The sequence below is a fragment of the Scyliorhinus torazame genome, chromosome 1 (assembly GCF_047496885.1).
Source record: "Scyliorhinus torazame isolate Kashiwa2021f chromosome 1, sScyTor2.1, whole genome shotgun sequence".
In the NCBI taxonomy this organism is placed as follows: Eukaryota; Metazoa; Chordata; class Chondrichthyes; order Carcharhiniformes; family Scyliorhinidae; genus Scyliorhinus; species Scyliorhinus torazame.
In genome coordinates, this window is record NC_092707.1 from 97,725,178 (window position 1) to 97,749,900 (window position 24,723).

General features: G+C 49.4%; 2 protein-coding genes across 2 annotated transcripts in view; one reads left to right on the forward strand and one right to left on the reverse strand.

Moving 5' to 3' along the window:
* Positions 1-6,605, forward strand: part of rsph14 (radial spoke head 14 homolog) — a 246,116-nt gene extending 239,511 nt beyond the window's left edge. The window contains exon 4 of the mRNA XM_072498524.1: positions 5,093-6,605. Within this exon, the coding sequence (XP_072354625.1) occupies positions 5,093-5,253 (161 nt within the window). The 3' untranslated portion in view covers positions 5,254-6,605. The remainder of the gene's footprint in view (positions 1-5,092) is intronic.
* The window catches only part of gnaz (guanine nucleotide binding protein (G protein), alpha z polypeptide), a 433,151-nt gene that overhangs the window by 20,084 nt on the left and 388,344 nt on the right, over positions 1-24,723 (reverse strand). The window lies entirely within an intron of this gene.

The window sequence follows — 24,723 nt, forward strand, 5'->3', positions numbered from 1 at the left end:
TTTCCAACCCTGGCTGGTCCGATACCCCGAATATGGCCTCCCAGGGGCCCGGGTCCAGTTTCACTTTAGAAATTACCCTGAAAACCTCCTTCCAGCAATCCTCTAGCTTTGGACAGGACCAAAACATATGAACATGATTAGTGCCGCCACCCCCCCGCAATGTTCACACACATCTTCTACTCCTTCAAAGAATCGGCTCATCCTCACCCTTGTGAGGTGTGCTCTGTATACCACCTTCAGCTGTATCAGCCCCAACCTTGCGCACGAGGTGGAGGCATTCACTCTCCAGAGCACCTCACACCAGAACCCCTCCTCCATATCCTCTCCCAACTCTTCCTCCCACTTTGCTTTCATCCCTTCCAGTGGTACTTCTCCTCTTCCAAAATAGCTCCGTAAACCACCGACACTACTCCTTCTCCAGTCCCCCTGTCGTCAGCACCTCCTCCAGCAATGTGGATTGTTGCCTCCACTGGGAAGCTCTGCATCTCCTTTCTGGCAAAATCTCGAACCTGCATGTATCTAAACATTTCCCCCTGCACCAGCCGATACTTCGTTTCCAGCTCCTTCAATCCTGGAAACCGACCCCTAAGAAACAAATCTTTTAGCGTCTTAATTCCCTTCTCCTCCCATTTTCGAAAATTTCCATCCTATTTCCCTGGCTCAAATCTGTGGTTCCCCGAATCAGCATTTCCCTGACCCTGCCCCCAACTCGAAGTGTTAGCGAAACTGCCTCCAAATTCTCAATGAAGCTATTATTACTGGACTCCCTGAGTATTTCCCCGGGGTCATTGGGAACAGCGCTGTTGCTAGTGCTTTCAATCCCGACCCCCTGCACAAACTCTCCTCCATTCTGACCCACTGGGAATCAACCCCTCTGACCCAGCTCCGCACCTTCTCAACATTCGCCACGGCCCAATAGTAATACATTGGGTTCGGAAGACCCAAACCCCCTGCCTGTCTTCCCCTCTGCAGCAGCACCTTTCTAACTCTGGCCACCTTCCCTCCCCATATGAACAAAGTAATCCTTCCCTCAATCTCTCTGAAAAAAACCTTTGGCATGAAAATCGGCAGGCATTGAAAAATAAACAGACATCGTGGCAACACGTTCATTTTAACCGCCTGTACTCGACCTGTCAGTGACAGAGGGAGACCATCCCACCTTGCCAGATCAGCTTTCACTCTCCCCACCAAACTAGAAATGTTGTACCTGCGGAGCCCTCCCCGTCCCGGGCAACCTGCACCCCCAGGTACCTTAAGTGAGTCTCTGTCCTAAGGAATGGCAGCCCCCCCCCCCCCCCCCCCCCACCCCTGCCCCCACCCCCGGCAGAGACACCACAAAATACTCACTCTTGTCTAGATTTAGTTTGTACCCCGAGAAAGACCCAAACTCTCGAAGCAGCTCCAATATTCCCCCTATCGATACACTCGGTTCCGACACGTATAACAGCAAGTCATCGGCATATAAGGACACCCGATGCTCTATCCCCCCCCCCCCCCCGCATTATTTCTTTCCATACCCCCAAACTTCTTAATGCGATGGCCAACGGCTCAATCGCGAGTGCAAACAGCAGGGGGAACAGAGGACATCCCTGCCTAGTTCCACGGTGGAGAGAAAAGTATCTCGAGCTGATGTTGTTTGTGCGGACACTCACCCTTGGCTCCTTATATAGTAGCTTTACCCAGTTCACAAATCTTGGTCCAATCCCAAACCGCTCCAAAACTGCCATCAAGTACCCCCATTCTACCCGGTCAAATGCCTTCTCAGCGTCCAATGCCACAACCACCTGTTTCCTTCCCCTCTGCCGGTGCCATAACGACGTTCAATACCCTTCTAATGTTTGAAAAGAGCGGCCTCCTTCTCACGAACCCCGACTGATCTTCACCTATCACCTTCGGGAGGCACTCCTCCAGCCTACCCGCCAGTACCTTCGCCAATACTTTTGTGTCCACATTCAGAAGTGAATATGGGCCTATATGACCCACACTCTGTCGGATCCTTATCTTTTTTTTAGCAACCGGGAAATTGATGCCTGCCCCAATGTTTGTGGCAACACCCCCTTCCCTATCGCCTCTTCAAACATCCCCACCATCAGGGGTGCCAGCTTATCCTTGAATTTTTTATAATATTCCACTGGAAACCCACCTGGCCCTGCCACCTTTCCCTACTGCAACCTCCCAATCGCATCCTTTATCTCCTGCTCCACTATCGCTCCTTCTAATGTAGCCCTGTCCCCCTCCCCTAACCTCGGGTACTCCAACCCATCTAGAAATTCCTGCATCTCCCGGTCTCCCCCAGGTGGCTCTGACCTATACAACCTCTCATAAAATTCCTCAAAGACCTTGTTAATCAGATCCGGAGCCACTACCAACTTCCCTGCCCTATCCCTCACCTGAACAATTTCCCTTACTGCTGCCTCCCTCCGGAGCTGACCTGCTAACACACGCCTTATCTCCATGTTCGTAAACTGCACCCCTTGCTCGTCTCAGTTGGCACACCGCCTTCCTGGTAGATAGTCGGTCAAAGCTCTCCTGTAGTTCCTTCCTCTTTTCCAACTTTGCTGGGTCCCCAGATTCTGCATAACTCCTTTCTACTTCCAACATCTCATCTATTACCCTCTGCCGCTCCAACCTCTCCTCTTTGTCCACCCTGGCCTTAAACACAATCACTTCACCCCTCACCACCACCTTTAGAGCCTCCCAGACAACTGCCTTCTACACCTCACCCGTACAGTTGAAACCTACATATTCCTTAATTACCTTTTCAAATTTGTCACAAAACACTTGGTCCCCCAAAAGTCCCACATCAATTTCCACCCCGGCCTCTGCGCTACCCCCTTCTCCAGTACCATATCCACCCAATGCGGAGCATGATCTGACACTGCAGTTGCCGAGTATTCCCACCCCTTAACCCCAGCCAGCAAAGCCTTCCCCACAACGAAAAAGTCGATCCACGAATATACCTTATGGACTACTGAGAAAAACGAGTACTCCCGTTCCGTCGGGTGCAGAAACCTCCAAGGGTCCACCCCTCCCATTTCCACCATTAGCCCAGCCAATGCCTTCGCCCCCCCCTTATGGGACCAGCGAGCGCAGTCGTGACCTTGGCTCCTGCACCAAGTTCCAGTCCCCCCCACTATCAGTTTGTGTGTGTGCAAGTCGGGGATGGCCCCAAACACCTTCTTTGCGAATCCCACATCGTCCCAATTGGGACCATATACACTTAAAAGGCCACTAACCTCCCCTCCAGCGCCCCTGTCACAATCACATATCTACCCCCCTGATCTGCCACCACCTTCCCCATCTGGAAGTGTACTCTTTTGCTGACCATTACCGCTACCCCTCGAGCCCTTCTGTCAAATCCAGAGTGAAACACCTGACTAACCCAGCCCTTTTTAAGTCTCACCTGGTCCTTCGCCCTCAAGTGAGTCTCCTGCAGCATTGCTACATCGGCTTCCAAACGTTTAAGATGCGCAAGCACCCTTGACCTCTTGACCGTACCTCCTAACCCCCTCACGTTCCACGTGACTATCCTAACTGGGGGTCTCTCACCCCCCCCCCTTCTTATCCACCATCATCATACCACCGGGCCCTGCCCCATGAGCCTGACCCACCCCTATCCATTATTAATATCGAACCCGTCCCCCCTCCCAAAACCACCCCCCTACATTTCCTCTTGAAAAAATATCTCCCTGCATCAATCCCTTCCCCCCACTTGCTCGCCTCATAGGCCCATCAAAACCTGCTAACCAGGCTCCAATGTCCGCAGCCCTCCTCTCACCTCATCTCCGTTCACTAGCGACTTTAGTTAGCTCCCACCCAATCCCAGAGAAAGAAAAAACAGAAACAACAATCCAACCCATACAATTCACTAAAATAAGATATAACTGTCGCAACACAGAATGCCAATCAACCCAACCAATAACTTAAACTCTGTAACAATGTGAAGTGAAGTAAATTACAATACACATCAGTAAAAAGAAAGTTATAGCATTTATTCATTTTCCAGCTCACCAATCACAGTCCACAGTCTCTCTTCCAGCTCCACTCCTCACGTCTGTCCCATGCCTTCTGCCCTCACGAACGCCTCAGCCGTCTTCGCTGTCTCGAAATAAAAGTCTTTGGCATCATACGTCACCCTCAGCTTCGCCGGGTATACCATACCAAATCGCACCCCCTTTTTGTACAGTGCTGCCTTCACTCGCCCGAACGGCGCTCGTCTTTTTTGCCAACTCCACCGTCATGTCCTGGTAGATCCGAACTCCAGCACCATCCCACTGCACCTCGCGCTTCTGCTTCGCCCAGCTTAACACCTTCTCCTTCATGCAGTACTTATGGAAGCAGATAATTACTGCTCTTGGCGGCTCATTCACTTTGGGCTTCGGCCTTAATGACCGATGAGCTCGGTCCAGCTCGTACCGGGAGGGGTTCTCACCCTCCCCCATCATCTCCACCAACTTCTTAGCAAAGTACTCTGTTGGCCTTGGGCCCTGTCCCTTCGGGCAAGCCCACAATTCTCAGATTGTGCCACCTCGAGCGGTTCTCCAAGTCCTCGAGCTTTGCACGGAGTCCTCTGTTGACCTCCACCACCCTCCGCAGCTCGTCTCCCATCGAGGTGAACTGGTCGCTGTGCTGCGACACGGCATCCTCCACTTCCTTCATCTTCTCGCCCTGCTCTCTCACCTCGGCCGATGTCTTTGCCTCAGCTACCCTCAACGGGGCGATTGCCTCCTCCACCAATGACTTCCATGCGCCCGCTGTCTCCTTCCTCCATGTACCTCGCAAACTGCTTTTCCAGCTCCACAGCCATCACCTCAGTCATTTTCTCCACCGTAAATAGTGCGGCCGGACGGCATCCGCCATCTTGTCAGTACTTTTGCTGGTCCTCTTATTCAACGGCGAGCCCGCGTTTCCTTCCTTCCTCAATGCTGCTTTTCGCATCCTTTAACGACGTATTATTTTTCCTTTTTTTTTCACCCTTCTTCAATGTTTTTTTTAATATAGAAAAACAAAAAATTCTTCCTTCAAAAAAAGAAAAACAAATTTCACCAAGTTTCCTTAAAACTTCTTTCTCTTTTTTTTTGTATTCCTCCAGAATTCCCCTGGGCCCGGACTTCAGTCTTCTTACAACATTCTAGGCGGGAGCCACCTGATGTGGGACATCTCACCTACATCGCGCCCTGGCTTCGGGCCTGCCACCTCGACCTCCGTTTGGCTCCGTCCCGCTGCTCCGACCTCCGCGCGCGCTGGGCCTGACTCCTCAGCATCAGTTGCCCGACATGAGCACGGGGTTCCTCGTCAGTTTTCAAACCGGCCCCGCTTGACACCCGGGACAGCCCCAAAGGCCGACAATAATCGGGGGGGAGAGCGAAGAATCAGGGAAACCCCCGAAAGCGCTGCAAATAGTGGCCACCATCAGGAGCTCCTCTCGATGCGGCCGAGCCGCTCGCAGACGCCACCGGAAGTCCCCGAGAGAGAGAGTTAACCGGATCTTTTTTGGAGAGGCTTAGCAGCAGTTTTCTGGATAGAAATTTGCTGGATCTTTTCCCTTCACTGCCAGAACAAAAGTGCAACTAAAATGGTACCTCGTGGCTCTGAAAAACATTCCAGAGGAACAATATTGAATCACCACCTGTTACTGGGCAGAGCACAGCCTTTTGGGCCAATTCATTGGGCATAAGCCACATCAAATGAACTGAGTCATCAGTGAGGCCAGCCAAGTTCCAATCACCAATCTAAAGCAGCCTCCTGCATCCTTGTTTGAATTAAAGGCATAGGCCATCACATTTTATTTTGCCTGAATTAAAATGGCAGGTTGCCTTAAAGACCATAAGTCATCCACGGATTAAAAATGTAACGGCCAAAATAAAAGAAAGGGGAAAACAAGGGAATAGACACGGAACAAACAATAAGGATCAAGAAGGACCCTTATAAGATATTCCACAGGATTCTCCGTTCCAGCCACCTGACAATGGAATTTCCCATTGTCGCTACCTGACGACACTGGAAAACCAGCGGGCATGGGTGCGCTATCGGCAGGCGGAGAATTCCGCCTATTATGTTTATATTCATGATGTAAAATAAGTGTGCAATATGTAATTTCTTGAAATAATCTGGCATTATCTGCCACAGGTTACTATTGCACCATTCATCTTTTGACATTTGAATCTAACTATTTGGGGGCATCACATCAAGGATTCTAATAGTTCAAAATATTGGGCGCGATCTTCCCAAAAGCAAACAAAGTCCCCGTGCGAGCGCATTTCGACACCAGTTTCCCGGAACTCGCAATGCCGAGAAACACATGGCGATTCAATGCGACTTGTGTTGTGTAATGGGGAATGAATGGCTGAGGCCGCACATAGCCCCGTTTTTTACAATGGGGAGCTCTGCTCGCCAGAACTCTCCGTTGTAGTGTCCCAATCTCCGAGGCCCCAAAAAGAATCCGTGACCTTCGCCCCAGCCTGATGGGTCTCCCCCCCCCCCCCCCAACCACACCCACAGCATATAAACCCCGGCCTGGGTGCAGGTCGGGGAGAGTGTCCCTTCGGGATGAGGAGTTGTATCACTTGTGGTTATTGTGAAGAGTGTAAATAAACCTTGTTCTTATCCAGCCTACTGTGCATTCCATGAACTCACTTTCATTTACTTCTATAAGCCGAATGACCTACTCCTCCTTCTCTTATCCTTCTCAGCTCCAGGGAGAAAAGTCTCAGCTTCTCCAGCCTCTTTGTATAACTGACACCTCTCATATATGACATAACTCTTGTAAATCTTTTCTACATCTCCTGCAAGGTCCTAGTTGCTGCATCTATAAGATCAGTGACCTCTCAAATTAAATGATGGAACAGATTGCTGAATTCACACTTGCTGACTTGAGCAGCTTGTTGCGTGGGTGTCTTTTGGAGCTTTTTCATATAACTCAGATGGCAGATTGCTATAATTAAATATATTATGTCAGTTCGATAAAAGATTGGATAGCAGCATGACTTAATAGGAAAAAGTGTTTTCATTAGCAATATTGCTGATGGACATCACAAACTAATTTTATTTTGAGGTGTGGAGAATTTATGTATCAGAAAAAATGATTAAACCCAGCAAGCTAGACCCAATTTGACAATCATGATCCACACTTATCACTTTCACCATATCCCTTAACCTCTTTTCAACAATCCCATTCAGTTGTCTTATGAACTCATTAATGACACTTGCTTCAATGCTTCACTCTGTTAATTTGATTCACAGCTCATTATTATTCAATAAAAGGTCTAACTGATTTATCTCAACTTCCCAACTTTCAGCCATATGTTCAAAATTGCTGATCGTAGTTGGTGCAGAATTTGTAAAAGCTTGAAATTTAGACATATATTTGATTATGACTTTGATTATAATTATGAAACGTTATGGGCTGAATTTTAATCTATGAGAGTGCACATATATGGTGCATGTCAGAGATTAAAAAAGCAAAAAATGTCAGCATGTTGGGAAACTGGCCGGAACCCCCAAATTTCACACTTAACTTGTGTGTATTTGTTTATGTATGGAAAACCTAAACGGGGCAAACAGGTCTGCAATCAACTTGTGTTAAAACCTAATTAATTACACCTTGGATTCTGGATTTAACGACCCACACAGGAATTTCCTAATCTATCTGAAACTCACCAGGTTGAACGAGAAGAGAGGACAAGGGAATTGATGGAGCTGAGCAATTGGCATGCTGGAAAGCCTTTTAGTACAGGAATATGACTACTACTTCTTTGTCCAGGTGTAAAAACCTTTGCTCACAGGACTAGTTCTGAGAATGTGCTTTCATTAATTTAAAGGTGATTGCCAAGACTTTGAAGATCACTTCTGCCGCCTTGGACTTTTTTGACCTTCCCAGCTGTATGTCTTCTCAGCAGCATGGGAACTGGTTCTGCAGTTCTATCTTGGATATCAAATGAGGAATAAAACCAGGAGTAGAGGGGCAACACCACCAGGATACCACCCTGCCCAGAGCCTGATCACCCAGGGTCTCCTACAACCTGGAAGACCCCCCCCCCCTCGTTGCCGTTGCGCCTGGCCCACGTTTGTGTGGATCAGTGCTAAATGGCACCATAGCAAGCTCTCCTAGGCACAGGCGTTCATTCCCAGGCCTCAAGAGCATTGGGCACTGACAACAAGGGTGGTAGCCTGGCTCTCCTGCTGCCACCCACGCACCCTGGCAGGGGCATTGCCAGGGTGCCAGGCTGGCAGTGTCAACGAGCTGGGCTGCCCTGTCCTTATGAGGTGGGGTGCGGGGCGGCCCGAGAACCCCCTAACAGGTACGTTGTGGCATTGGGAGGGTCTGGAGGCCATAGTGGGGAATCTGAAGGAGGGTGCGAGATCGGGGTGGCATTTTAAAATGGCGCTGCCTTCTCTTCCTGCACTGCCGAGCTGAGCTCATTGGTGCTGGGAGCGAGGTAAGTGCAGCCTCTGCAGGGCGTTCCTCACCGAGGTCAATAAAAAAAGGTCCCGTTTGATAGCCGGGTCGTTCTTGACACTGCAGGCGCCGAGAAACAACCCTCTAAATGTGCCCAAAATGGGATTTTTCTTTTTACCTGTTAAATTGCACCCAAGATATTTGAACCAGCTTATAGTTGTTGCTTTCTATGTATTGTTACATTATGCTTACAATTAATACCTCAACCTACATGCGAACAATGATCACCATCAGACTTCATCTCATAAGACTGTGAATGAGTTCAGCAAAGAGTTTTCGTAAACTACTGATTGAATACATTCAATTTCATTCTATTGTTTGAGTGATCCTTGGGAAATTTCATCAAATATGCTTAAACATTAACCCAACTTTCCTCTTTGGAAGTTCATATTAGATGATGGAGACTATACGTGGTGGCTTTCAGTCCACATTGCAGCTCAACAAATGGGAAGCTAAGCCTCCAGCTATGTATCTGGGTAGGCAGTGGCACAGTAATATTGTCGCTGGACTAGTAATCCAGAGACCCAGGTGGATACGTTTGAATCCCTTGGCAGATGGGGAAATTTTAATTCAATAAAAGTCTGGAATTAAAAGTCTAATGCTAATCATGAAACGATTGATAATTGTTGTAAAAACCCATCTGGTTCACTAATGTCCTTTTAGGGAAGCAAATCCTTATCGGGAGTAGGGAAGGAAATCCTTATCGTCCTTATCTGGTCTGGTCTACATGCAACCCCAGATCCACAGCAATGTGGTTGATTCTTAAATGTCCTCAGGGATGGGCAATAAATACTGGCCCAGCCAACGATGCCCACATGCCATGAACGAAAGAAAATCCAGAATACTTGGCAGGCATTTTCTTTTGTCCAAAAGACAAATCTTCTGGAATGCTAATCACCGAAAATCTCATGAACAGAATAAATACCTTATAGAGGGTCTGGGTTACAGTAGGTGTTCCTGAGAATCTGGCTATTCTGAGAAGGTACGTCGACTGGTTCATCTGACTAATCTGTGATTTTGAAGGTATTAATGGGGAAGAAGCTGAAGTAACTGGTATTACAATGTCCCGCGTGGGAGACTGACCAAGAAGGTAAGAGCCCATGGGATCAAGGGCAACTTGGCAAATGCGATCAAAAATTGGCTTAGTGACAGAGGGTGATGGTCCAGGGTTGTTTTTGTGACTGTGCCCAGTGGTATACTGCAGGATCGTGCTGGCCCCTGGGCTGTTTGTAGTGTACATTAATGATCTAGATGTGAATCTGGGGGTATGATCAGTAAACTTGCAGGTGACATGAATATTGGTGACATGCCAAATAGCAAGGAGAAAGCCTTAGATTACCAGATGATATGGACGAACTGGTCAGATGGGCAGAGCAGTGGCAAATGGAACTTAACCTTGAAAATTGTGATGCATTTTGAACAAAGAACAAAGAAATGTACAGCACAGGAACAGGCCCTTCGGCCCTCCAAGCCCGTGCCGACCATGCTGCCCGACTAAACTACAATCTTCTACACTTCCTGGGTCCGTATCCCTCTATTCCCATCCTATTCATGTATTTGTCAAGGGCTATTTGTATTTGGGAGGGCTAACAAGGCAAGGAAATGCAAAATGAACAGTAGGACGCTGGGAAGTACAGAAGACCAGAAGGATCTTGAGGTGCACGTCAAAAGATATGCTATTGATATGCAACTAACTTCCAATTGACAGACAAAGAGGCTATCAAACTCTGTAATCGGCTAATGGCTAGTTAAACAGGAATGCCCCGAGGAACAGTGGATCTGTGTATCTCCACTATTGAGTTTAAGTCCGACTGGGACAATGTAACTTGACCAGTTATAGGCTAGCAGTATTTTTCCTCGGTTGTTTAACCCCTAAATTGCCTGCTATATTGGGGTCTCATTTCTGGACCCGATTTCCTAATATCTCCCTCGCTTAACAATTGAAAGATCAATATTAACCTGGAATCCGGAGATTCCTGCTCTTCAAAATATTATCATGGGATCTTGTGCAAAAGATATTTCCAAGTGAAATATTATAGATTTTAGAAAGAAAGAATGGGCGCAATCTACTGGCCACGCTGCGCCCAAAAAGCCTAAATGACAGGAGATCCTGCTCCTGGGATCTACCCAACTTGCCAGGCCTTGCGAGATCCAATGCGATCTCTGAGACGTCGCAACGTGAAGCCAGCTCATTGTGGGCGGGATCACTTTTTGGCAAATCTGTATATTAGAGCGAGAGCTGGTCTCACTTTCATATGCAGTTCCCAGATCTATCCCCTTCGCCTTGGCGACCTTGGGCGAGCGCCATTTAGTACTGGTCTCCAAAAATGGCCAATCCACCAAACCTGCTCCTTTGGACAAAGAGGTAATTTGCACGTCCAATCCACAAAACCTGCACATCTTTGGAGGGAGCCACAGCACCCGGAGGAAACCCACGGAGACAAGGGAAAACATGCAAAATCCACACAGTCAAAGGAATTGAACCTGGATCTCTGGCCCTTGAAGCAGCAGTGCTAACCACTGTGCCACCGTGCCACCCTATGGCTCGTCCAGTTAAATTTCTGGTCTGTGGTATCCTTTAGGACATTAATGGTGGAGATTCTGTGATGATAATAATTAGAATAACGTTTATTGTCACAAATAGGCTTACATTAATACTGCAATGGAGTTACTATGAAAAGCCCCTAGATGCCACATTCCGGCGCCTGTTCGAGTACACAGAGGGAGAATTCAGAATGTCCAAATTACCTAAGAACGCGTCTTTTGGGACTTATGGGAGGAAACCGGAGCACCCGCACAGACAGTGACCCAAGATGGGAATCGAACCTGGAACCCTGTCGCTGTGAAGCAACAGTGCGAACCACAATACTGGGAAATGGTTAGAAATCTTGTTGGAGATGGTCATTTTCCTGGCATCTATGTGTCCTGACATTTGCCCAAACATCTTAAAATCATGGATACTGCAGAATTGGAGTAGTGCAGAAATCCTAGCGGTTATTACAAAGACAGTGAAGGGTGAAGCATGGGGGTCAGTGAGTATGGGGTAATGAGTGAATGGGGCTTGATATTTTTCAATGGATGCTTCTGTTTCAGGATTATACAAAGTGAAACATGATCTGCTTCAATAATTCCTTGATCGTCTGTACAGATTTGTTTTGTAGTTTATACTTGAAATATTTTGGCAATTTGTTGAAATGGCATTTCTATAATATGAAATAACAATTATTTAATAATTATATCATGTAAATATTTCTGCCTAATTTCACAGTAATGGAATAACATTTGGACTTTCCGTTATAATAAAGGACATTCTTTATCATCATGTATGCCAAACATGCTTATTGAAAATTCCAAGATACAGCAAGTTCTTGTAAGGCTTGCTATCAGAACAAGTGTAAGTTGCTCCCTTCCACTAGTTTTTAGATTTTGAAAGTTGTCGTAGTTGTGTAACCCACAGGGAGTGCTTCCAACAAGTTTTTGTTCAGAATCCCGCTATGTGTGCAGATAATTTAGAACTTTGGGCCAAATTGCACTCTGCAGGATGATACAAAACAAATTATGCTGAACAGCCAGGTGGTTGCTGTTAATTACTTGCTGCTCCATTGATGGTACATCTCCTTTCTGTCGTCATCCTGCGATTCATTAGGACAAATGCTAGTAAAATAATCTGCTAACAATTGGATTATTTGGGATCCCTGAAATCATCATATGGGAAGCCACAATTTGTTATCAATATGCAATCAAACTAGCGACTATGATTGCAGAGCTGGAATATCAGTCATCAGTAAAATGTACACAGTACTGATCTGATAAAATCGATAAAATTGTTTGCTGTTAAATAGTACCTCATTGGCTGTGAAGTGTTTTGAGGTCTCTGGTGGTCGTGAAAAGCCATACGTTTACTGTAAACTAAACCTACAATTGACTTTATTTTTGAATGCTGCATAAGTGGAAGTTAAAGAATAAACTAGTCTCCAAAGGGACATAGTAAGCTAAACAATTGATTTGCATTGTTCGTCAAGTGCAGGAGTTCTGTCACTTCATCCATATGATTGTAGCATTGGGCTGAGTGGCTGCTTCTGTGCTCAGCAAGGAACCAAGAAGCATTTGCAGAAAGCACATGGGGCAGCCAGCCTTCTGTTCTTAAAGGCAGTCTCTTCCTCTTATTTTAATTTGCTGCGTTTCATGTATTTGAAAGGGATGCTGTGACTTCCGGGTGCGGCTATGCAGAGCTAGGTCGCATATTCGGCAGCTCCCGCTTGGAACGGACTTTTGGGCTCTTTTACAGGGCCCCCACGGCATTTGTTTGACATTTCCCGGTGTGAGAAGAAGGCTGCAGCATTCCCCTGACAGTGTCCCCCAGGAGTGTTGTGTCTTTTGGCTACCAGACCCGGCAGAAACAGTGAAAGATTTGGCTTGAGCTGCAGCAGTAGACGAGGGCCTCTTCCAGCATGCAGGCAGGGGAAGGGCAAGCTTAAAGCTGCAATCTGGCTTGACTCTATCAAAGGTGAATTCTAGCAGCAGAGGGAACAACTGTGAAAAGATCTACCAGGGCCATTGAAGAAGCAGGGACGAGGCTTCTGGTGGTGGCCATGGAGGAGTAGGTCACGCATTCGGCAGCTCCCGTCTGGAGCCGACTCTCAGATCTTTTTCAGGAGTTTCCATAGACTTTTTGGGGCAGACTGGTGAAGCAAACACTGCCAACTTCTATGAAATGGACCAGAAGTGTAAAGGCCAAAGAAGTGGCACTGGAGCTACGGGAGAAGCGAGGGAAAGAAAGCAAAATGGCGGCGGCCAGGGACCAAGGAGAGCTGCAGGAGTTCATCAAGCGCTGCTTCGAGGAGCAGCGCGAGGAGATGCGCAAAGAGATGTTGGCGCCTATGCTTTCGGCAATTGAAGGACTCGGGATCACGCAGAAGGCCCACAAAGCTAAGATCCAGGAGGTACTGTAAAGAGTCAGTCAGAACGAGGACGAGCTCGTGGGCCTGGCGGTGAGAGTGGAGCAGAACGAGGCGCTACACAAGAGGTGGGCGGGAAGACTCGAAGACCTGGAGAACAGGTCGAGGAGAAAGAATCTGCGAATCCTGGGTCTCCCTGAGGGAGTGGAGGGGGCTGATGCCGGGGCATACGCGAGCACGATGCTCGAGGCGATGATGGGCACGAAGGCCCCTTCGAGGCCGCTGGACTTGGACGGGGCACATCGGGTGCTGGCGAAGAAGCCCCAGGCAAATGAGCCGCCAAGGGCGATGGTGGTGAGGTTCCACCGGTTCACGGACAGAGAGTGGGTCCTGAGATGGGCCAAGAAGGAGCGGAGCAGTAAGTGGGACAATGCAGAGATCCGAATATACCCGGACTGGAGCACGGAGGTTTCAAAGCGGAGAGCGGGTTTCAACCGGGCCAAAGCGACGTTGTACCGGAAATAAGTGAAATTCGGAATGCTGCAGCCAGCGCGACTGTGGGTCACATACAAGGGCCAACACTATTACTTCGAAACGCCTGAAGAGGCGTGGACCTTTGTACAAGCCGAAAAGTTGGACTCTAACTGAGGGTTTGTGAGGGTGGGGGGGATGTTTTGGGGTTTGATGTGTGATGGTTGTTGTATATAGGGGGTCAATCACACGCAGGAAATGTTACATGGGCTGGGGGAGAGAGACAAGGCCGCGACAGGAGCTGCGCCAGAGGGGGCGGAGCGGGCTTTGGAAAGCGCGGGGTTTTTTCCTGCACGCGGGAAGAAAGGCGGGAAGGGGAACAAAGGAATGCATATGGATTGGGAGACTCCCACGCGGGGAGGTCAATGGGACGGCGGGGGAAGCCGGGGTCAGCAGGCGTCAGCTGACTTACGGGAGTGACATGGGGGGAGCAAAAAAGCTAGACAGGGGTCTAGCGGGGGGGAGAGGAGGGGGGGAAGGGGGGGGGGGGAAAGGGTTGCTGCTGCACTGGCCGAAAGGGAATGGGACACAGAAGAGGTGGTCGGGACGGGGGTCCCCCCTCCGGGGGACTGGAGGGTGAGGGAGGCGTGGACACGGGACTGGCCCAGAAAAGGAGATGGCTAGTTGGCGGGGCGTGGGGGGGGTGAGAGCCCCTCCAATCCGGCTGATAACATGGAATGTGAGGGGCCTGATTGGGCCGGTGAAGAGGGCTCGAGTGTTCGCGCACTTAAAGGGACTGAAGGCGGACGTGGCCATGCTCCAAGAGACACATCTGAAGGTGGCGGACCAGGTCAGGTTAAGAAAGGGATGGGTAGGACAGGTATTCCACTCGGGACTGGACGCGAAGAATAGAGGGGTGGCAATATTGGTGGGAAAGCGGGTGTCATTTGAGGCCAAGACGATTGTAGTGGACAATGGAGGGCGATATGTAATGGTGAGCGGTAGGCTGCAAGGGACGTGGGTGGTGTTGGTAAACGTATACGCCCCATAAGACCATACGACCATAAGACATAGGAGCGGAAGTAAGGCCATTCGGCCCATCGAGTCCACTCCGCCATTCAATCATGGCTGATTTCAACTCCATTTACCCGCTCTCTCTCCATAGCCCTTAATTCCTCGAGAAATCAAGAATTTATCAACTTCTGTCTTAAAGACACTCAACGTCCCGGCCTCCACCGCCCTCTGTGGCAATGAATTCCACAGACCCACCACTCTCTGGCTGAAGAAATTTCTCCTCATCTCTGTTCTAAAGTGACTCCCTTTTATTCTAAGGCTGTGCCTCCGGGACCTAGTCTCCCCTGCTAATGGAAACAACTCCCTACATCCACCCTATCTAAGCCATTCATTATCTTGTAAGTTTCTATTAGATCTCCCCTCAACCTCCTAAACTCCAATGAATATAATCCCAGGATCCTCAGACGTTCATCGTATGTTAGGCCTACCATTCCTGGGATCATCCGTGTGAATCTCCGCTGGACCCGCTCCAGTGCCAGTATGTCCTTCCTGAGGTGTGGGGCCCAAAATTGCTCACAGTATTCTAAATGGGGCCTAACTAATGCTTTATAAAGCTTCAGAAGTACATCCCTGCTTTTATATTCCAAGCCTCTTGAGATGAATGACAACATTGCATTTGCTTTCTTAATTACGGACTCAACCTGCAAGTTTACCTTTAGAGAATCCTGGACTAGGACTCCCAAGTCCCTTTGCACTTCAGCATTATGAATTTTGTCACCGTTTAGAAAATAGCCCATGCCTCGATTCTTTTTTCCAAAGTGCAAGACCTCGCACTTGCCCACGTTAAATTTCATCAGCCATTTCTTGGACCACTCTCCTAAACTGTCTAAATCTTTCTGCAGCCTCCCCACCTCCTCCATACTACCTGCCCCTCCACGAACTAGGATGATGCAGGATTCATGAAGCGCATGTTGGGGCGCATTCTGGACCTGGAGATAGGAGGCCTGATAATGGGAGGGGACTTCAATACAGTGTTGGATCCAGACTGGAAAGAGGCCGGCGGCGGCCAAGGTACTTAGGGGGTTTATGGATCAGATGGGGGGAGTGGACCCATGGCGGTTTGCAAGGCCGCAGGTCAGGGAATTTTCTTTCTTCTCCCATGTACATAAAGCCTAATCCCGGATAGATTTCTTTGTTCTGGGTAGGGCGCTCATCCTGAGGGTGGAGGGGATGGAGTATTCGGCTATAGCCGTTTCGGACCATGCCCCGCACTGGGTGGAACTGGAGCTAGGAGAGGAGAGGGACCAACGCCCATTGTGGCGGCTGGATGTGGGACTGCTGGCGGACGAGATGGTGTGTGGGAAGGTGAGGGGGTGTATCGAAAGGTACTTGGAGGCCAACGACAACGGGGAGGTGCGGGTGGGGGTGGTATGGGAGGCGTTGAAGGCGGTGATCAGGGGAGAGCTAATTTCCATTAGGGCTCATAGGGAGAAGATAGAGGGTATGGAAAGGGAGAGGTTAGTGGGGGAGATTTTGAGAGTGGACAGGAGATACGCAGAGGCCCCGGAGGAAAGATTACTTGGGGAAAGACAACGGCTCCAGACGGAGTTTGACCTGTTGACCACAGGGAAGGCGGAGGCACAGTGGAGGAAAGCGCAGGGGGCGACCTACGAGTATGGGGAAAAGGCTAGTCGGATGCTGGCACACCAGCTCCGTAAGAGGATGGCAGCGAGGGAAATAGGGGGAGTCAAAGATGGAAGGGGAGCCATGGTTCGGAGTGCGACAAAAATAAACGAGGTATTCAAGGCCTTTTATGAAGAGCTGTACAGATCCCAGCCCCCAGCGGGGGAAGAGGGGATGAGACGATTCCTAGATCAGCTGAGATTCCCGAGGGTGGAGGAGCAAGAGCTGGCTGGTTTGGAGGCACCAATTGGGTTGGAGGAGCTGAGCAAGGGTTTGGGGAGCATGCAGGCAGGGAAGGCCCCGGGACCAGACGGATTCCCGGTGGAGTTCTACAGGAAGTATGCAGACCTGTTGGCCCCGCTACTGGTGAGGACCTTTAATGAGACAAGAGAGGAGGGGACCCTGCCCCCGACAATGTCAGAAGCGACAATTTCTTTGATCCTAAAGCGGGACAAGGACCCACTGCAATGTGGATCGTACAGGCCGATCTCGCTCCTCAATGTGGATGCAAAGTTGCTGGCAAAAGTGCTGGCCACGAGGATCAAGGACTGTGTCCCGGGGGTAATCCACGAGGACCAGACGGGATTTGTAAAGGGCAGGCAACTAAACACCAATGTGCGGCGGCTCTTAAACGTGATAATGATGCCATCGGAGGAGGGAGAGGCGGAGGTAGTGGCAGCTATGGACGCGGAGAAGGCCTTGACCGAGTAGAGTGGGAGTACCTCTGGGAGGTGCTGCGTAGGTTTGGGTTCGGGGTAGGGTTTATTAATTGCGTTAAGCTCCTTTACAGAGCCCCGATGGCGAGTGTAGTGACGAACCGGTGGAGATCGGAGTACTTTCGACTGTACCGAGGGACGAGGCAGGGGTGCCCCCTGTCCCCCCTGTTGTTCGCATTGGCGATCGAACCATTGGCCATGTCATTGAGGGAGTCTAATAAATGGAGGGGGGTGGTCCGAGGGGGAGAAGAGCATCGGGTGTCGCTATATGCGGATGACCTGTTGCTGTACGTGGCGGTTCCAATGGAGGGGATGGTGGAGGTCATGCAGACTCTAAGGGAGTTTGGGGAGTTTTCGGGCTATCAGCTCAATGTAGGGAAGAGTGAGCTCTTTGTATTACAGGCGGGGGACCAAGAAAGAGGGATAGGGGACCTACCGCTCAGGAGGGCGGAGGGAAGCTTTCGGTATCTGGGGATCCGGATAGCCAGGAGTTGGGGGACCCTACATGAACTGAATCTGACGAGGTTGGTGGAACAAATGGAGGAGGATTTCAAAAGATGGGTCATGTTACCGCTCTCGCTTGTGGGTAGAGTGCAGTCGGTCAAAATGGTGGTCCTTCCGAGGTTTCTGTTTGTGTTTCAGTGCCTTCCCATCGTGATCACTAAGGCCTTTTTTAAGAGAGTAGGCAGGAGTATTATGGGGTTTGTGTGGGCGAATATGACCCCGAGAGTAAGGAGAGGGTTCCTGGAACGCAGTCGGGACCGAGGAGGGTTGGCACTGCCAAACCTGGGGAGCTACTACTGGGCAGCAAATGTGGCGATGATCCGCAAGTGGGTTATGGAGGGAGAGGGGGCGGCATGGAAGAGGATGGAGATGGCGTCCTGTAAAGGAATGAGCCTGGGGGCGTTGGTGACGGCACCGCTGCCGCTCTCGCCGACAAAGTATACCACGAGCCCGGTGGTGGCGGCAACACTAAGGACCTGGGGCCAGTGGAGATGGCACCGGGGTGCAATGGGAGCATCGGTGTGCTCCCCGATCAGAGGTAACCACCGGTTTGTCCCGGGGAAGATGGATGGAGGGTTCCAGAGCTGGCATCGGGCGGGGATTGGAAGAATGGGGGACCTGTTCATCGACGGGACGTTTGCGAGCCTAGGGGCACTGGAGGAGAAGTTCAAGCCAAGCTGGGGGCTAGCAATATTTGGAGTAGTGGACGAACCGGGAGTGCAGGAGGCGAAAGAGGCCGGCATTCTGGCCTTTGCGTCCCTAGTAGCCCGACGAAGGATCTTGCTAATGTGGAAGGAGGTGAAGCCCCCCAGCCTGGAGGCCTGGATAAATGATATGGCTGGGTTCATAAAGTTGGAGAGGATTAAGTTCACCTTGAGAGGGTCTGCGCAGGGGTTCTACAGGCGGTGGCAACCGTTCTCGCGGAGCGTTAGAGGAAGGTCGGTCAGCAGCAGCAGCAACCTTTTGGGGGGGGGGGGCGCGGGTGGAGGGGACGTCCTGGGAGGGGGGGGGGAGTGGGGGGGGAAAGGGGGGACTGCCTGGGAGGGTGGATGAGCAAGAGACAACATGAAGGGTTGGGGAAACTGGCACGTACGGGTTAGGGCCAGTGTACAAAGCTGTGTAAATATATCATTTTGCCATGTATATATCTTGCTCTGCGCGATTTCTCGTTTTTTTTTGTTACGGGGGGCGGGGGGGGGGGGCGTTATTGTTTGTAAGGGAGAAAAATTGTGTTAAAAAACTTTAATAAATATATCTTTTTTAAAAAAGAAAGGGATGCTGTCAATGTTTTCTTTAATATACCCTGTGAAAATCTACTAAACAAGTTGAAAACAAAATTGTTTGCAGGGTTATAGACAAGAAAACCAAACAGCTTTCTTTCACGATTTGAAGAAGGTCAATTTGTCCACCACAGCCCTTTAGCTCACTGAAAGAACAATGCCTTATCACTACACTGTTTTTAATTTTTCTGTTACAAATATGTAAGTGTTTGCCTCTTTCATCCTTGTATAGATTCTCTTTCCAGCTGTGCTTTTGGCAGTGTTTCCCACACCCTAATAATCTGTTTGAAAATAAATTCTCCTCGTATCTCCTTTTGTCCATCTCTATCTCTGTGATGATATCCAACTCTACAATGCGCCAAGGTATCTGTGCTGCTCTAATTTTGGCCTTAATTCCAATTCTAATTGATCTACCATTGGGGATTTTGCCTTCAGTTGCCTAGACTCTAAGCTGCAGAATTTCCTCCTTCAACTACCTGCCCTATCGTTTTCTTCCTTTAAGATGCTCCTTAAAACATTTCTCTTTCACAGCATTTTTGGCTATCTGACCTAATATGTCCCTATGTGGCTTTGTGTCATGCTTCGTTTAATAATGCTCCTGTGGAACGTCTTGGGACATTTCATTGCGTTAAAGGTGCTTCACAAATGTAAGTTATTGTTCTTTTGATAATGTTTGTAAGTTTATGTACTGAAGTTACTGATTTATTGACCAGTGGAAATAGTGTTTTCCTGATTTCCTCCCACAAAACAATTAATTTTGCCCAGCTCTTGTCAAATCTGAGTTTAATCTTCTTTGCCTTACAAAAAATAGCTTCTGGCTGCAATCCTCTGAATCGCAGTTCGCCCTGGCACAGCTATGCCGTTGATAGCCAGGAGACCTTGCTTCAGGGATCTATCTGTCTCACAATGCCTCGTGAGATTCAAAGCAATCTTGTGGGTGGCACTGTGAGTGCCGGGAAACACGCAGCTAAACATTCTTGCTCGGGGACCTTGTTCTCTTTTGGGAAGATCATGTCCTCTGTTTCTCTCGTCCACCCTCATAGCCTATGCTTCTCATCAATAAATCAGGTTGTTTCAATCCAGCTAGAGGTATCAATCTAAGTAGAGAAAGCACAGCCTAAAAGAGGTTATTACTGTCATGGTGCATGCACCAGTGACAAAGCTCAAATCTCAGCTGGAGCTGTCTCCTGTAATCATATTTCCCTACCCTCCCTGTATTCTTTTTATTTCCTTCCCTCTTATACGATCATTTTAAATGATAATCTCTGCTTTATAGCAGCACAGTAGCACAAGTGGATAGCACTGTGCTTTCACAACGCCAGGGTCCCAGGTTCGATTCTCTGCTGGGTCACTGTCTGTGTGGAGTCTGCACGTTCTCATCGTGTCAGCGTGGGTTTCCTCCGGGTGCTCCGGTTTCCTCCCACAATCCAAAGACGTGCAGGTTAGGTGGATTGGCCATGATAAATTGCCCTTAGTGACCAAAAAGGTTAGATGGAGTTATTGGGTTATGGGGGTACGGTGGAAGTGAGGGCTTAAGTGGGTTGGTGCAGACTCGATGGGCCGAATGGCCCCCTTCAGCACTGTATGTTCTGTGTAAACTATGTACAGTAAATCTATAGAATCCCTACAGCGCAGAAGGAAGCCATTTGGCCCATCGAGTCTGCACCGACCATCCGAACGAAAGAACATCCCATCGAGTTTTGCACATTTTAATGTCCTGCTGACTGGAAACGTTTTTTTCAAGCTGTTTGCTTTTCCAATGATAGCTCTGACTCTACATCCTCTTCACCAACCAGTAGAACCAATCTTTCACTATTTTGAGGTCTGGCACTAGATAAGATGACAACGTAAGCTACCCTTTTATCTTAAAATCCCAATGGGGACGACTGATGTTTTTTAAGAAAAGGATCTACCATTTCTAACCAAAGTGGTCTACACTGTGTAGTTGTCTCAATATCCTCAATGAGGAGAAAAATGTAGACCGTAGCAATATCCATGAGCATCATTGAGTCCTAATTCTGATGAGAGTATTAATATATTCATTCAAAATAACTGATCAAAATTGTAAGTACTGAGATTAAAATATAAACTAGTCGAAGTTGGTACTGTTCAGAGATTTTATTCTGAATACCGCAACCCAAAAACAAGTGACTTATTCTTTACAACGCTGTCTAATTTAATATAAATTGACGGAATTAAAAATATCCGATAATTCAATCTTTGTTATCAATACTCACTTTGCATAAAACTGTGTAATTCCAATTATTTGATAATTCAACATTTAATGGCATAAACAGTCTTGTATTTATCAAGAGAAACTGCATTGTGCATTGTTTCAAGGTCGTATGAAATTTAATAATCACAGAAGGGTTCTTGTATTGCTTCTTCAACTGCTATAGAGCACGTTAGATTATGTTATTTACAAATTCTCATCTCGATGGGCTGGATTTAACGCAGCTCTTTCCAGTGTGAGCGCTGGCAGCTGGGCCCACTTAACCACGGGTGAGGCCCCATGTCAGTCTCTCAGTGGAGGGAAAACCTCCCCCAATTAAGTCAGAGAGCGAGATTCCTGGCCGCTGGCAGCAGGATGTCAATTAGGCTCATGAATGAGTCAATCAACAAACAATATCCCTGAGCCACTGCAAGTGGTGCCTCAGAGATGTATTGAAAGCCGCACGGCTTATCCTTGACGCTGGAGGCCATTCAGCAAACCCTATCAGGTTTGCCAGTGACGTACTGATGTGAGGTGGGGGCGTGCCCCTATTTTTTGGGCACCCGCTGATCAAAAATCTAAATCTCTGGGCCTGATTGGTGGTAACCAAGCATCGGGAAAGGAAGTGCCGCTATAGGCAACTCCCTGCCTTTGAAGCCCACATCCCCTGCACTGGCAGCAATATGTTTCTGCCAGTCTACGATTGGCTAGCAGCTCTTGGCTGGCAGGACTTCTGACATTGGGTATCTCAGTCATAGGGGATGCCCAACAGGGGCCACGTAAGTACCCCAAAGGCACTTGATTCAGGCAGGCCTCTCCCGTGGAATTGACGGGGGTTCCCCGCAAGAAGATGTCGGATGGATTTTGTGGGGCGGCGGAGGAAAGTAGGTCCTCCTTCAGAGAGGCCGGCCCACCGATCAGCGGGCACCGATCGTGGGCCAGACCTCATTTGAGGCCCCCCCCCCCGGTGCAGGAACCCCCCTCCTCCCCCCACAGGCTGCCCCCCCCCCCAGCGGTCCCGCGCTGTTCCAGCCGGCAGCGACCAGGTGCGGCCGGCGCCGGCGGGAACCCGTCGTATTGGGCAGGCCGGTCGGCCCATCTGGGCCGGAGAATCGCCGCACGCCCGTTGCGAACGCCGATTTTCCCAGCGGCCAGCCGTGATTCTCGCCGTGCCGGTTTGGGGGGGGGAGGGGAGAATCGCGTGCGGGTGTCGGGGCGGCGTGGCGGGACATGTGCGGCGCCCCGGTGATTCTCCCACCCGGCGTGGGGGAAGGAGAATTCCGCCCATGGTCTCTTGCACATCCCCAATTTTAATTGCTTCACAATTGGAGGTTGTGACTTCAGCTGACTGGGCCCAAAGTCCTGGAGTTCTTTCCAGAAGCCTTTCTGCATCTTTCTCCCCCATCCCTTAAGACCTATTTCTTTGACCAAGCTTTTGATTACCTGTCCTCATATCTCTTTTATGAATGTATGTTAAGGTTTGGTAATAATACTCCAGTGAAGTGCCTTGAGACATCTTTTTGTTAAAGGTACTATATAAATGCAAGTTGTTGCTGCTGCTATGGGAGCACTCTCAGTGCCACTCAATATACTTGAATAATAATCATGAAAATATCTCCAAAATTAGTACTTAACCGGCAAAACGATTTTTAAAATTTGTTGATGATCCAGCTTAAATGGCTGATTATATCAGCGAGTATCCGTAAAACGCCTGAAAGGGATTTAATGTTAATGAACAGAAAATTGTAGAGAGCACACCTATCCTCATATGTGCTTCATACAAGCAAGTCTCAACAGGCATCACGTGAGACCATGGTCCTGTTTGGTTATGATGGCCTCAAATGTTCAATACCTTGCTGATGCTGGCTGTTCATGCTTCCATATAAAGAATGGTCACTTGGGTGAGATACTGCAAGACTGTTCCAAAGAACAAAGAAAATTACAGCACAGGAACAGCCCTTCGGCTCTCCAAGCCTGCACCAACCATGCTGTCCGTCTGAACTAAAACACCTTCCGGGGACCATATCCCTCTATTCCCATCCTATTCATGTATTTGTCAAGACGCCGCTTAAAATTCATTATCGTATCTACTTCCACTACTTCCCCCGGTAGCGAGTTCCAGGCTCCCACCACCTCTGTGTAAAAAACATGCCTCGTACATCTCCTTTAAATCTTGCCCCTAGCACCTTAAATCTATGCCCCTAATAATTGACTCTTCTACCCTGGGAAAAAGCTTCTGACTACCCACTCTGTCCATGGCCCTTATAATCTTGTAGATTTCAATCAGGTCGCCCCTCAACCTCCGTTGTTCCAGTGAGAACAGACCAAGTTTCTCCAATTTCTCTGCATAGCTAATGCACTCCATATCGGGCAACATCCTGGTAAGTCTTTTCTGTACCCTCTCCAAAGCTTCCACATCCTTCTGATAGTGTGGCGACCAGAATTGAACACTATGGGCGAAATTCTCCGGTATCGGCGCGATGTCCGCCGACTGGCGCCCAAAATGGCGCAAATCAGTCGGGCATGGCGCCGCCCCAAAGGTGCGGAATGCTCCGCATCTTGGGGGGGCCGAGCCCCAACCTTAAGGGGCTAGGCCCGCGCCGGACAAATTTCCGCCCCGCCAGCTGGCGGAAAAGGCCTTTGGTGCCCCGCCAGCTGGCGCGGAAATTACATCTCCGGGCGGCGCATGCGCGGGAGCGTTAGCGGCCGCTGACGGCATTCCCGCGCATGCGCAGTGGAGGGTGTCCCTTCCGCCCCCGCCATGGTGGAGACCGTGGCGAAGGTGGAAGGAAAAGAGTGCCCCCACGGCACAGGCCCGCCTGCGGATTGGTGGGCCCCGACCGCGGGCCAGGCCACCGTGGGGGCACACCCCGGGGCCAGATCGCCCCCTCCCCGAGGACCCCGGAGCCCGCCCGCGCCGCCTTGTTCCGCAGATAAGGTCGGTGGTTTAATCTACGCCGGCGAGACTTCGGCCCTCCGGGCCGGAGAATCGCGGGGGGGGGCCCGCCAACCGCGCGGCGCGATTCCCGCCCCCGCCGAATATCCGGTGCCGGAGAATTCAGGAACCGGCGGGGGCAGGATTCACGCCAGCCCCCGGCGATTCTCCGACCCGGCGGGGGGTCGGAGAATCTCGCCCTATATTCCAAGTGCGGCCTAATTAAGGTTCGATAAAGCTGCAACATGACTTGTCAATTTTTAAACTCAATGCCCCGGCCGATGAAGGCAAGCATGCCGTATGCCATCTTGACTATCTTCTCCACCTGCATTGCCACTTTCAGTGACCTGTGTACCTGTGCACCCAGATCCCTCTGCCTATCAATACTCGTAAGGGTTCTGCCATTCACTGTATATTTCCCATCTGTATTAAACCTTCCAAAATGCATTACCTCACATTTGTCCGGATTAAACTCCATCTGCCATCTCTCCGCCACGTCTCCAACAGATCTTTATCCTGCTGTATCCTCTGACGGCCCTCATCGCTATCTGC